Source organism: Aplidium turbinatum, chromosome 11 (assembly GCF_918807975.1).
Source record: "Aplidium turbinatum chromosome 11, kaAplTurb1.1, whole genome shotgun sequence".
NCBI classification, from domain to species: domain Eukaryota; kingdom Metazoa; phylum Chordata; class Ascidiacea; order Aplousobranchia; family Polyclinidae; genus Aplidium; species Aplidium turbinatum.
In genome coordinates, this window is record NC_137482.1 from 6,741,250 (window position 1) to 6,755,901 (window position 14,652).

At 41.4% G+C, this 14,652-nt stretch overlaps 3 protein-coding genes across 4 annotated transcripts in view; 1 reads left to right on the top strand and 2 right to left on the bottom strand.

Annotated features, from left to right (window-relative positions):
• LOC145780038 (centrosomal protein of 135 kDa-like) overlaps positions 1-14,652 on the bottom strand; it is a 33,636-nt gene that overhangs the window by 8,369 nt on the left and 10,615 nt on the right. The window contains exons 9-12 of the mRNA XM_082591743.1: positions 2,032-2,182; positions 1,535-1,695; positions 1,108-1,182; positions 353-508 (exon numbers count right to left, since the gene is read on the bottom strand). Coding sequence (XP_082447869.1) covers positions 353-508; positions 1,108-1,182; positions 1,535-1,695; positions 2,032-2,182 — 543 coding nt within the window. The remainder of the gene's footprint in view (positions 1-352; positions 509-1,107; positions 1,183-1,534; positions 1,696-2,031; positions 2,183-14,652) is intronic.
• LOC145780040 (beta-glucuronidase-like) lies at positions 3,740-14,517 on the top strand. 2 transcript variants are annotated; one of them, XM_082591745.1, is made up of 7 exons: positions 3,740-4,083; positions 11,214-11,322; positions 11,467-11,649; positions 12,011-12,144; positions 12,412-12,841; positions 13,328-13,525; positions 13,643-14,517. In XM_082591745.1, exons 1-7 carry the CDS (start codon positions 3,806-3,808, stop codon positions 14,048-14,050), a joined length of 1,740 nt encoding a protein of 579 aa, XP_082447871.1. In that variant the 5' UTR covers positions 3,740-3,805; the 3' UTR covers positions 14,051-14,517. The 2 variants fall into 2 exon arrangements, with proteins under 2 accessions (XP_082447871.1, XP_082447870.1); XM_082591744.1 differs by having other exon boundaries at positions 12,011-12,841.
• Positions 5,865-10,420, bottom strand: LOC145779623 (uncharacterized). The gene is made up of 4 exons (XM_082591260.1): positions 9,939-10,420; positions 8,665-9,761; positions 7,115-7,980; positions 5,865-6,634 (listed from the first exon to the last, which is right to left on the bottom strand). The coding sequence occupies exons 1-4, from the start codon at positions 10,188-10,190 to the stop codon at positions 5,961-5,963; spliced, it is 2,889 nt and encodes a 962-aa protein (XP_082447386.1). The 5' UTR covers positions 10,191-10,420; the 3' UTR covers positions 5,865-5,960.

Below are 14,652 nucleotides of genomic sequence, written 5' to 3' on the forward strand. Positions count from 1 at the left end.
AAAGAGAAAAACATAAGGGCAACCTAAAACAATGTGGTTCAGCATCGTGACTGGAGTGCATGAGGCAAAAACATTGCAAGTGCACAAATAGTTAACAACAACTGATATAGGAGCTACCTGCGGCATCCTTGAACTATAGAAATCATGATGGTGAAACTTGCATTGTTTGCCAATACAATGAAGACATATTGCATCCTTTCTTTCGAATTTGATAAACAGCATGGTGGAAGGTAAAAGGCTTAACTTCAAGCACTACTGTAACTAGTGGTTCATGTTTTTTCAATCACAAAAGTTTAGAATCAATCGTTGAATACAAAGGTCGTGCTACAACACACAGTTTTATGAAACATACTTGTTCATAAAGCATGTTGGTTTTGTCTCTCTCTTGCGTCAGAACCTTAACATTGGCTTGTACGTCCGTCATATGCCTCTCAAACTTGTTCAGCATTACTTGCAATTCATCTCTTTCTCGCAGCAGTTGCCTGTATGGTTCGTTGGCTTCTTTAGCCTGGAATGACAGTGATATGTGATTAAAAACAGGAGTTTAATCACATGTCATTTAGTGTAATAAAACCAAGCAACCACACGGCATATAACGTAATACATTAAAGTGAACATAAACTACGATTTATATTCACTTTGATGTATTATGCTAAATGACGTGTGGTCGCTTGGTTTTATCTGTCTATGGGTTGAAGAAAGTCACCTCTTTTCCAAAATTGTATTTAGTGTAATCCTTTACACTTGCATGAAATTTTTATAGCAATTGATCTAAAAAGATTATTAGTATCCGTTGGATAATGTAAGATTAAAGATAAAAAATTGTCGTGAAATGAGTGGTCGTTCAAATCGTCTAGTCTAGAATGATAACAATCAGAGTCTACTCTACAGACTTCACGATGTAGATTTTAACGATCTGTTTTAGCTTGATGCTGCGAGTTCGCTGTGCCCACTGCAATCAATCTAAAACAGGTCGTTAAAATCTACAGTGTATTATGAAGTAAGCAACGATCATGCTGCTAAAAGTAAAACCTGATCTATTGCAAAGTCTACATACATTGAATTAAAAAGCTAATTAAAATTAGTTTTGGTTGAAACAAAACTTACGTTTTTGGACGAAGTTGACTTGCCAGGGCTGCGAGATCTTGGACTGCTTGATCTACTCCTTCGGCCTTTGTGTTCCTGCAACAAGAAGTGGATCCTTTCGAACATAGTTATCCCCCACGCTGTTTTAATTGGAATTTCTTTTGCGACTGTTTGCCTGGCTTGTTCACCATGGAATGAAAATACGACTGTTGGCGAGATATCTCATTTAAAAAGGTGGTATATACGCTGTTTTAGTATTATTTTTTGTCGGCAGATATTTTATCACTACTGGCAGCGTACATGAGTTGATGAACTAGCTCAAAACAACCGTTTTAGACGAAAACAAAACTATCCGGTTATTTTCTAGCAAATGCCTGAACTACAGACGAAGACGAGTCTTCAAAAGCGTTTTGAAATCAAGGTACAAAAACAATCGTTGAATGCACACCCGTAACATGGCTTGCAGAACATTGCATTCGTCTTTGTAATGATCTCTTTCTTGTTCTAAAGTGCGCACAAACGAATCAAGTCTACTGGGAGACTTGTCTCGTAACCGGGCATGAGAAGGGTTGATGCGGTACTGTTCCAACTCCATAACCAAGCTCTTTTCTGTCAAGCACAAAAAAAGCTTATTTTAAGGCTTCAGGCATCTAAATTTTTGCTGGTATTTACCGATTTTTTTTGGGGGTTGAAACGAAGTCAAGATAAGAAATTTTGTTTCGAAAAGAAAATGTTTTGGTTTTGAATATTTCTAGGATTTAAAAAGTGTGAAATGGAAAATTAAACATACTTTACCGTTAAACAAATTGGCAAAAGTGTTGACATCACATCGGGGGCGTACGTGGATGAAAATGACGACTCAAACCAAAGGCATGCTAACCGGTCACTGCAGCATATGGACAAAAAGATTGTAAATAAAGCCTTAGCCTACATAGTTTGCCACACCTTTTGCAGACATGGTTTCAACTCTTTCTGTTAGCAATTGTTTATCCGACTCGACTTGGTCCAACAAGCCATTTAGTCTGTGAACATCCACTCTGGCAGCACCCACTTCATCTTGCAAATTACGATTTTCAGCGGACAGTCTGCTTGTTTCCTATAATCACAATAGTATACATCACAACTATGGTCATATTTACAAAAACTGACACGGACAAGTTCTGCACAACAGTAGATAACGATCATCAGGCACAAAACTGAAACACCTAAAATAATGTAACCAGTTTGGGACATTTTTTTGGAAATTAAACTTTCTTGACAATATTAACAATAATAAACTCAAATAATTATAATAATAATGCTTGTTTTTATATTGTTTGTTTGTTTGTTTATCTTTATCCTGCATTGCGGGAAAGCGGACTTGAGCGCTATGCATCGGTGTACGCCTTCCGACATACACCTGACCATGGACTTCTAAATAGTAGCACCTGGACTGGAAACTCACTGGACAACATGAGGCCAAACAGTTGGTACAACAGTTGGCCAACAGTGGGCCAACAGGGTTAGTTACTTGGCTGTTGGCCCACTGTTGGCCAACTGTTGTACCAACTGTTTGGCCTCATGTTGTCCAGTGAGTTTCCAGTCCAGATGCTACTATTTAGAAGTCCATGACCTGACCCACGCTGCAGCCGACGGCAATGTCTGTTTCCGGTTGTCTACTTTACTTATGACTTAAATTTGGTACTACCCATTACTCGAAATCGATCACTAGGTAGAGGCAATTATCGTAAAGTTTCTTGCCCAGAGAAACAACAGCAAGTGCGAGTGGCTGGAGTCGAACATGCAGGCTCTCGACTGCGAGCCCAACGCGCTAACCACTCGGCCACGGCCACGGCTATTATTTTATATAGTGCTGTGTGCTCCACAGCGTTTTACAAACCAGACAGTGTCAATGCAGGCTGCAACCGTAGAGGCGCAAGTGCGTAACTGAGTACATTGTTATCGGAATCCATCCCATATTCCAATACACACACTATTCATAAAATCAAATCTTTTTAGATAGTTTGGACTAAGCCTCTGATAGGTAGTTTCTCAGTAGTTTCGCATACTTGTAAGTTGCAAAGGCTTTTGGCGCAGGGTAGGTTACCGACATTGGCAGAGTGAAGTTTTTGATTGTTGAAATATTGTTGCCAGGGAATAATTCCGTCCACTAGGTACAGCTGAATGGAGGGCAGTCCTGAAATGCGTTGCTCAAGCGCACACCCCGAGAGCCGAACCGGTGCCGCGTAATATGTCGGGCGCATAACCACTGAGCTGACGGGGCGGATACCACCGTAGTGAATAGTTTTTCGGTTTATACGTTGTGCAGACTTGCATTGACGATACTTTTGCTTTAGCTGTGGCTGGGCAATTTTGTAAATATCGATCGGCAAACTATGTTTCATCAACGTGATCGGTTCGACCATAAATTTTGTAAAGCGAAAAAGGCTGCATTGTTCTTTTCGTACAAGAGTATTATTTTTTATTCAGCAGCAAACCATGCCTTTTTTTCTTTCGTCATCTCTCGAATCGACACGCTTCAATGTACAGCAAAACAAACAGAAGCAACTTTCACGAGTCGCTTGTTGCTCAGCACTCAGTATTTCTTGCTTTGGCAGCAGTCTGCTACTTTACGATAGGCTGCGCACACAGGTTTTTGTCAGTCAGTGGCCTGCCAACTTGTCTAACTTGAAGGTGGGCGGTAAATATAAGCGATAGGCCAAGCGAAAAGTTTTGCGAAATGAATACAGTCTTTCTTTGGCAATTGATTTTAGTGCACATACAGTGCAGCAGTGCCATTCTCTTCCCTCGAGAATCGGAATCACGTGAAATAAAAGACCTAAGTGGACGTTGGAAATTTCGAGTAGATGATTCTTCTGACAGGAGTCAAAGCTTTCAGCAAAAATGGTGGGAAAAGCCGTTGCACGCATCTGGTCATGTGATTGACATGCCGGTGCCCGCCAGCTACAATGACGTCACACAAAGCAAAGCAATTCGCGATTTTGTAGGATGGGCTTGGTGAGTTTAAATTCATAAACAAATCGTGTCAATTTTGTTACGTTTTTTGCAACGTGTTAAAAACATATCCTAATATCAAATAGAAGTGGAAAAAAACAATGGAGTTTCTAAATCACAACAAGCTACCAATATATCAAAAACGATATCTTATGCTGTCCAGCATGATAGAAGAGCTTATTTTTTTTCTAATATGTATAAAACAATTGAACAGCTTGTTTCATCTATCTCGTGTTTAAAACTGGTACGGTACCTAAAAAGGCTCAATTGAGTTTATGGCCATGAAATGCTATTACACAAGTTTTGAATGTTTAATTCTCAACCTAAATCATCTGTAAAGTGGTTGCAATGCTTTGTTGAAAAACTTACTAGAGTTTGAATAACAACTTCACTTTTTAATTGCAACTCATTCAGGCTACAGATTTTGTCGCTCCTGTTGTGTAGTTTTGTTCGCTTTTTCTCCTATTTTGTACTGTAACTTTCCGTTTTTATTTTTCTACTTTTGCAACATGTTCTATGTCACTGATTTTACACCGAAACGTGTTTCAAATACAGTCCACTAAAAATGTAAAAAGTTCAAATGACAGCCATCTTTGTAGCCTAAGCATATTATGGAACCAAAATATTGCTGCTTTAAACTGTTATGTTTAACATTTGTGTTGATAGCATTATCAATAATGCTGGTAAACCAGCCAGTGCAGCCACAAATTTACCTTTTTTTTTAATGACTTTGGGCTGCATTGTTTGATACATGAGACTATTTAATTTTGTATTTCTTTCATAAATGCACAATGCACAAACACTGATGATATTGACAATGTACGTACCTACTGAATGTCAGTGCACCAGACTTACATTTATTAAATTTCAGATATGTAAAATTAAATAGTCTCATATACCAAACAAACGATCTAGCAATGAAGTCCAAAATCATCAAAGCCAGTCACCACTTCAAAACAGTTTTCCTGGGTTGGGTTTGTTTTTTGTACGGTTCCAGAAGAGTTAATATTACAATATGTAAACAGACGTAAATAAGTCCTGAAAACATGATGTCAATGGTGCTATCACAGTTTTAAGTATATATATGGCAGTACTTCGGAACGAAGATAGGAGGGCTTGTAAATGATTGATTTTTAAACTACTGTACTGAGGCTAAAAAGTGCAATGCGTGATTGGCAGGCGCGGCCGCAACGATAACATGTAAAGCCTGCCACCAGTGATGGTGGAGAGTGCTGACGGATTTGTCTATTGGGACGCTTTTCCTCTTGATTGGTGATACGCGTTTCCTCACACTTGGAGACGGCCTCACGCACAGTGAGCCTCCACGAATTTCTATCATCAGCATAAGCAAGGTTTATCCATGTCGAGTGTCTTTGAAGCACTTCCTTGAAGCACTTCCCTAACCCAACATTGCAGAAACCTGTGGAAAGCTCTCCGAATAAGGTGATCTTGGGGAGTCTATGGTTGTCCATCCTATAAACATGGCCCACTGAACGCAACAACAGTTAAATGTCTGTTGTATTTCCAGACGTTTAATATAAAATAAACAATAATAATTGTAGCGATAGCCAACCAAGTGAGAAAACCATTTACCTCTTGTTACTTACTGATTCAGTGTATAAAAGCAACGCAATATATAGTAAGAAAGAAACGCAAAACAATCAACTAAGGAACGTGGTACAGAACGCTCAATTGATTACACGCGCAGTGCGGTAGTAATCAATTCCAACGTCTGTACCAGAAAACGCTGAACTGTGATTAAGTAGTGACGTTGGTCACGAGTTACATATATTCAACGTAGATGACGACTATAACACCTCCCCGATAATTTTTATACACAAACATAAAAAATGAACAAGACACCGAATTAACAATAAAACTCAAAGTCCGAAACGAGCCGGAGGTCTGCGGCGACGGCTCGACCTTCGTGGGTTGTGTGGCCCGAATTCCGGTACAGTCGGTGTGTCGTCCGAATTCGTTCGGGCTGAGGTGGAGACAGCGGAAGAGTCGATTGTTGGTGCAGGAGTATCTCCCGGCTCCTGGTCCTCCGATGATGCATAGCGAGGTTGCAGTTGGTCCATATGGCGCCTCCACGTCGGACCATGTGGCAGCAGACGTACCAGGAAGATTCGGCTACCCTGTCGCTTGATCACCTCGGCTGGAACCCAACGAGGATCCTGGCTCCGTCGTGGAGTGAATGATAGCGCGTAACAGGGATCTCCCGGTTTGAAATGTCGTTTGGTACCTTCGGAGGCGTCGGTGTTGTGAGGGTTTTGTCGGGGTACCACTTGAGACGGTGTGGGGAGAAGCGTGTCGATCTTGGTTCGAATCTGACGATTGTTGAGTAATTGGCTTGGAGAGTAGCCACTCGGAGTGGGCGTGCGTCGATATTGCTGTAGGAATTCCAAGACGGCCTGCTTCGGGGGTAGGGAAGATTTGCGAAGTGCTTGCTTGAACGTACGTACGAGGCGCTCCGCCGCTCCATTGGTTTCCGGATGGTAAGGTGCACCCGTGATGTGTACCATACCCCTCTCCTTACAGAAAGTTTGAAATTCTGTGGATTTAAAAGTAGTAGCATTATCGGTAACTATAGTATGGGGATAGCCGAAATGAGCAAAATCTTCTTCTAGCAGGTTGATAGTAGCTGTTGAAGATAAAGAAGTAGTAGCATGAATACATGGGTATTTAGAAAAAGCATCAATGCTGAGTAACCAATGGTAACCCATGAATTCTACCGCATGATCTATGTGTAAGCGACTCCACGGTGCTTCTGGAACCGTCCATGATTGGACCTGGGTTTTAGATTGCGGTTGATATTCGCCACAGGTACTGCACTTGTGACAAAGTTCCGCTATGTCTCGGTCAATGTTTGGCCAGTAGACGGACGTTCTTGCCAACTGCTTCATTCTCTCAATGCCGAAATGTCCTTCATGAAGCAATTGAAGGACGGAAGGACGAAGTTTGGACGGGATGACCACTCTGGAACCGTAAAGTAGACATCCGTAACAAGTAGAAAGAGAGTCTGCGTACTTACGAAACGGTTCGACCGGGTCTTGTGGAGAAGACTTGGCCGGCCATCCTTCATGAATGAAACGCATTACCGTGGAAATGGTAGGATCTTTAGAAGATTCTTTACGCAGTGAGGCAGCATTTGGGGTCTGGACCTGTAAATCCAAAGCATCGATAGCGCAGACGATATCAATGTCATCCGCACTTTCCTCTTCATCGAAGACTTTATCCCCTCCTGCTGGTAAGCGACTCAAAGCATCAGCGTTTTGATGATCCTTCGTCTTCCTGTACTCAATAGTGTATGTAAATTGCGACAAAAAGAGTGCCCAACGAGCCAAACGATTTGCTGCCAAAGAAGGTGTCGATTTAGTCGGGCCAAAAAGACTAAGCAATGGTTTATGATCTGTGACCAAAATGAATGATCTACCAAAAAGATATTGATAGAATTTCTTTAGCGCAAAAATTATCGACAAAGCCTCTTTCTGAATTTGACTATAGTTTCTCTGCGAAGCTGTTAATATCTTTGAAACGTTTGCTATAGGCCGTTCTGTGCCATCTGGGTAACGGTGAAACAAAGTAGCACCGATGCCCACACTAGAAGCATCACATGCGATACCTACCGGAAGTGACGCATTGAAATGTGTAAGAACCTCATCAGTAGATAGATGATGCTTCAGCTGAGCAAAAGAGTTTTCCTCTTGTTTTCCCCATCTCCAAGGAATGTCCTTTTTCGTGAGATGGTATAGTGGTTCTGCTACAGTAGAAGCGTTCAACGGTAGAAACTTCGAATAAAATTGTAAGGAACCTAAAAACGAACGAAGAGAAGATACGTCAGTGGGGGCAGACATCTCCAGTATGGCGTTTACCTTAGGACCTTTGGAGATGCCCTGCCTGGACAAAATGTGTCCGAGATACTCTACCTGAGGTTGTGCAAACTTACACTTGTCTTTCCTACACCTCAGGCCTTTTGAGTGAAGTCGATCGAGGAGCCGTCTAAGATTCTGGAGATGCTCCTCAGCAGTAGTGCCACTGACAAGAATGTCGTCTAGGTAGACTGCGACCCCTGGAAGGTCGGCTGTAAGGTCGTCCATGATCTTCTGAAAATAACCTGGAGCAGAAGATATGCCAAAAGGTAAAACATTTTGTAAAAGTACGCCACGGTGAGTGCTTAATGCGAGTCGTTTTCGACTGTCAGGACCAAGTCGAATCTGATTGTAGGCATCAGCCAAGTCTATCTTGCTGAAACCATACCCACCACCCAACTTTTGCATTAAGTCTTCTGGTAAGGGTAACGGGTGACGATGGGTCTCCAGGGAAGGGTTCACCGTGACTGAATAATCGCCACATATGCGTAACTTGGCCTTCGCTTCTGAAGAGTTTGAAGGCTTACGGACTGGAACAACCGGTGTGCCCCAATCGCAAAACTGAACTGGTGTCCATACACCACGTGCAATTCCCGAATCATAGGCTTGCGCTAAGTCCTCCTTTAGCGCGAAAGGTACAGGCCTAGGTTTGAGAAAAACAGGTTTAGCATCAGACTTAAAATCTATGTCTAGTTCATAATTTCGTAAGCACCCGAGTTCAGGCTTAAAAACATCTTTGAACTCGTCACATAAGAGGGAGCATGCTTTCTCCAGACTCTTATCAGGCTTGTCGTATGACTGGATACTCTGTAAAGTAGAATAGTTAGACAGAAGGAATTTATCGATAGAAATTCCTAAAGACGAGATTGCATCACGACCTAGCAAGTTCAGTCCTTTGACTGTCGTGACTACAAAAGGAATATTATCTGACCTTCCCGTGGAAGGACAAGTTACCTGGGCCGTGAAAGAACCCGTGATTGGTACTAGATGCTTGGTAGCAGATTGGAACTGCGACACTGGTGCTTGCAATTGAGGTGCGCCTACCCGAGTCCAGACGTCGCTGGAAAGGAAATTTCCATTTGTAGCAGTGTCCAGTTCTAAGTGTGTGGTTACCGAATTAATGGAGATCGGTACTTCCAACTTTGAATTTCGAGGTTTTCTGCAAGAACTAGAAAGCATGTTAATTTCCTTAATACAATTTACCTTAGAAGGTTTGAACTGTCTAGCTTTCTTTCGACAAACACTCTGTAAGTGTCCCGTAATATTGCAGAAATGGCAAGTGGCTTTCTTAAACCTACAGTCATTGGCGTTGTGGTTGGAATTACCACAGCGATAGCATTCTTTATTTTTAGAAGAAAAGAAAGTACCTGTAAGTTGCCTAGTTTTTGGAGGTTTGCTGATGGTCCTTACTTTCGCAACTGGTGCTGGTGGAGTGCCGTAAACAGTTTCTTTGGCCACCTTGGCTGCCTCTTCGGTTTCTGATGCAACCTCCACCGCACGTTTGAAAGTAAGTTCATCAGCTCTGATTTTGAATAACGCCTTAAGCACCGCCTCGTTACCTATTGAACAAATAAAACGAGTACGTAAAGCTTCGTCCAATGGATTTGAAATGGACGAGAAGTCACAGGTGGCAGCTGCCTGGCGTATGCGGATGGCTAGTTCTTGAGCTGTTTCACCGGGCTTGCGCTTCATTTCGCTCCAGAAACGGAATCGCTCCCTCACGATGAAGCGTTTTGGGTCGAATTGTTGAGCCATGTAATTTGTAATTTCCGTCATGGTGAGATCGTTGACTTCTTTTGGGTTTGTTTCCTGCGCAGCCAAATTTGTTAACATTTTGTAGATTGTAGGTGATTGATTGGTGAGAAAAACCTGCGGCATTTTGTCTTGTGCGACTGAATGTGCTGCTACAAAGGTGTTAAACCTCTTCCAATAGTCTGCCCACAGTTCAGTGGTGGCATCGAACGTTACGAACTTAGGTAAAGATACCTGTTGTTGTATTGTTGTTGGTTGTGGTCTTGAAGTTTGGGCTCGTATTTCTCGTAGTTGTTCAAGGTGGCGCTTTTCTTGGTTGGCAATTTGATCTTGATGACGTTGTTCTTGTTCTTGGTGACGTTGTACTTGTTCTTGGTGACGTTGTACTTGTTCTTGGTGACGTTCTTCTTGCCTGGCAATTTGCTCCTTCGTCTGGCGTTCTTGGTTGGCAATTTGTTGTTGCAGGACTTCGATCAGTTTCTCCATGTTTCTAAAATCCTGTAGAAATTCTGTAAAGAATCCTGCCGACGACGCCAGTTAAATGTCTGTTGTATTTCCAGACGTTTAATATAAAATAAACAATAATAATTGTAGCGATAGCCAACCAAGTGAGAAAACCATTTACCTCTTGTTACTTACTGATTCAGTGTATAAAAGCAACGCAATATATAGTAAGAAAGAAACGCAAAACAATCAACTAAGGAACGTGGTACAGAACGCTCAATTGATTACACGCGCAGTGCGGTAGTAATCAATTCCAACGTCTGTACCAGAAAACGCTGAACTGTGACTAAGTAGTGACGTTGGTCACGAGTTACATATATTCAACGTAGATGACGACTATAACAGTTGTCTTTTTAACAGAGATGATTTAATGCTAAAAATAGATGCCTGCTGAAGAATTTCATTGTCTGGGACATGTTTGCTCAAGTGAATGTTCAGAATAAATCTGAGGCAACGCTGCTGAAAATGTTCCAGTAGTCGTACATGCTGGCGATACAGCACCCAGTGTTCTGATCCATAGAGGAAATGTAAACACGACTGTCTCATATACCATAGTTTTTGTTCTCTTGATAACACACATGGATTATGGAATGTTTCATGCTTCTGATTCATTCATTCTTAAATAACTTAAAAATTTTATAGAACTTATACAAATAACTTAATGTATTTGTTGATTTGATGTATCCTGTAAGTATTGCATGTTAAATGACTAAGCAACGGACAGTCGGACATTGCACTATTCAAAATCACCAGATATGATAGTATTGGCTCAACTATTGAATGTTGCTGAAGATCAGGGGCATAATTGGACATTTGTGCCAGAGAAAAAATGCAACTATGGCAAGTGGATCCCATATAAGTATTTAACTGCTTTTTTACATAAAAAAAAACAACAAGCAATTAGAAATATTTAAATTGAACAATTAGCTTGCGAGGCGATATTGCTCCATCGTCCACGGCCAATTATGTCTTGCTAAAGACATAACCATTCAATATCGTATTTAGGTATGAAACCACGTTCTTTGCTCCCAAGTCTTGGAACAGTGGTGTTCGGGTATGGCTTCGTATCGGCAGCGCACATTACAACACTATCGCTTATGTCAATGGTGCACAGGTAAGCAACACGCGAGTCTGGATGTGCCCAATGTGAACTATGCTCTTGACGACACTAACCTGACTATTACATGACACGCTCCACCCTGTCGTATACCGCTTAGTATCATTTTCGCCACGATTTGTTGAAAATCGTATTCTTCAGGTCATGCAACATTCTGGTGGCCATTTGCCATTCGAGAGTGTCATCAGTGAAAACTTGAACTTTGGTGCCACTAACCGGTTAACCGTGGCGGTTAACAACACCTTGACACCAAATACCTTACCACCAGGAACGTACGAAAGATATTCTACAGAAGCCGGCTATCCGGAGGGATATTTCACTCAAGTAAGTGTAGCCTGCAGTAAACTTTAAATTCAAAGACATTTATCAGTGTGTGTTGCACTGGGTAATCGTTTCTTGTCACTCAATTTATAAAAGTTTAAATTCATTTAATAGCACAGCAAAGCTTAATTACAAGTTTTCGAAAAAATCATGTCTTGGCTATGGGGGTGAAAGTGAAAGTAATCCGATAAAATGACTGTAGAGTTAGGGTTAGCTTTCCTTGGTGGTTTTTATTTTATTATTTACTTAGCACTCATATTCAGAGCAAACACAAAGTCTTTATGACAAGATCGCATCATTTTTATATGAAATAACACAATGGCATGGTAATTGGTGATTTTTGATGTAACCTTCTCCCTTTCAGGAATATCATTTCGATTTCTTCAACTATGCTGGAATTCATAGACCAGTTACTGTGTACACGACTCCAGAAATCTACATCGGAGACATAACCACTTCTAGCGAGGTGGACAACAACTTGATCAACTCTGCATTGAAGTATGAAATTGCAGTGGGTGATCCCAGGCTAGTATTGACAAGTAGCAAAGAAAAGGCTGCGTACAACGTCACTGTTATATTAAAGAACAATGAAGGAAATGTTCTTAAAACGAGCAGTGGTTCATCAGGACAATTTAATTTAACCAATCAACCCTTATGGTGGCCAGTGGGAATGAACGAGACAGTAGGCTATCTATACACCTTGGAGGTTCATCTCGCAGCTCCAGCTGTCAAAAATGCTCCTCTTCCTCCAACAGATGTTTACAGGTTACCAGTTGGGATTCGGACGGTGCAAGTTGAAGGCACATCTTTCTTAATCAACCGAAAGCCGTTTTACTTTCACGGAGTTGGAAAGCATGAAGATTGGGACGTAAGAGGAAAAGGCTTCGATTGGCCGATGGTGATCAAAGACTTTAACTTGCTTGATTGGTTGGGAGGGAACTCTTTCAGAACCAGTCATTACCCCTACTCAGAAGAAATCATGCAAATGTGTGATGAAAGAGGCATTGTCGTCATCGACGAGTGTCCGGCTGTAGGAATGAGAAGCAAAGACAATTTTGTCAACGAGACTCTGCAGCATCACTTAAAAGTCATGGAAGAGCTTGTGTCACGTGATCGGAACCATCCATCCGTAGTCATGTGGTCGGTAGCTAACGAACCGGCCTCAGAACTTCCCGTCGCCGCAAATTACTTCAAGGTAAGGATGAATTGAGTAACACACACACCTCCTTTTGTGTAACAAAAATAAGGGAATCGACCCGGACCGTTGCCTTGTTGGGGCTGTTTCGGGCAACCGTAAATTATATCCAATAAAAAGTTGTATAAGAAGTATTTCTATTCTTTCTAATTGAAACACTTTATTTCAATCCTGACAATACAGTATTTATCACTCATACAAGCTTTGTTATTGGTTAATGTAGGCTACATAAAGAAATTGAAGATACAGTTTCGAGTTTTACACTTTGTAAAAATCAAAATAGTTGTTATTTTACAACTTTCCATGACATAACAGATAGCCCAGTTTCTTGCTTCTGGTATTCAATACAGTGATTGGGTGGATTGTTTGTTCCAGCAGCCACTGTTTCCCTATAGTATTCTAGGACCAACCCACAGCCTTCGCGCCGGTTGCTGTTTTTCATTGTGTCCGGTACCTTATTATCACTTATCAAAGTATTATGCGCAGACAGTATTAGACCACGTGAGAGCTCTAGACCCCCATCGGCCGGCTACCTTCGACTGCAACGCAGGGTACGACAAGGACGTAGCTACACCGTTCGTTGACGTTGTGTGCATTAATAAATACGAAGGCTGGTATAACGACCCCGGCCATACTGAAGTCATCCAAGGAAGGGTGGCCAACTATTTAGAAAACTGGTACAAGGTGAGATAATTTGACATAAAGTTGCTGCCCCTAGATATTGTGTGACTATATTTATTACCACGTTATATTAATCAGACATAACTGGCCTCTTCAAGTTGTTTCTTTTTTTATATTCAGACGCGATCTAAACCCATCATTCACATGGAATGGGGGGCGGGAGCTATCAGTGGTTTCCACGCCAACCCATCGGAAATGTATTCCGAAGGGTATTTAGTTGAACAGATGAAGGAACACTTCGCTGTGTTTGACTCTCTGAGGTCGCAACCTAATCCGTATTTGATCGGTGAGATGGTTTGGAATTTTGCTGACTTTGCCACGGCACAAGTTGCAAGCAGAATGCTGGGAAATCGTAAAGGACTTTTCACCCGCGCTCGCCAACCAAAATGGCCAGCCTACATCATTCGAGAAAGATACAATCGTTTGATCAATGAAACGTTAGGCTTAAGAAAGTTCAACGAAGGCTTGAGGTATTTCACCGCCGTAGAAAAGGAAATCGACCTTTCATTCTCCGAAATTATATTCTAATTGTTCATGAAACTGTTGACTATACTGTGCCACCAGTAACAATCAGTTACTGCAGCAATAATTATATCATGCATGCAAGTATCTTTCGATGTAGTGCTGTAACTCTTTAGTCAAACTGTGTGTTATTTCTTGCATCTAATTTATGCTGGTTATACCAGACGATTGTGCTTTTAACGACAGTCGATATAACTTGTTGATTGCATGTGGAAAATTACACTTTGGAGTCTTTATGAAAATGATTTATGAAAACCGGGGTTTAACCCTTTACCTCAATTCAAAACTGAGCGTCACCCTATTTAAAAGCCACATACAACCGTGGAATTAAATTTTATCAAAACACATTGAGAATCAATGCGTGCCATTTACAGTAATTGTTGTTGTTTTATTATAATTGTATTACGTTAATTCTGAATCAAGAGAGATTGAACTGACGTTGCTGATTGGCATATTGGTAAAACACAACCCCTCTCCCCACCGATAACTCACTTGGTTCAGCGCCAGCCTTGGTGAACGAAGAAGCTACAAGGTCAAGCAGGGTACGTACTTCAATAACAGTTCCCTATTCAGCGCAACTGATAAATAGAATATTTACAGGCAACAAC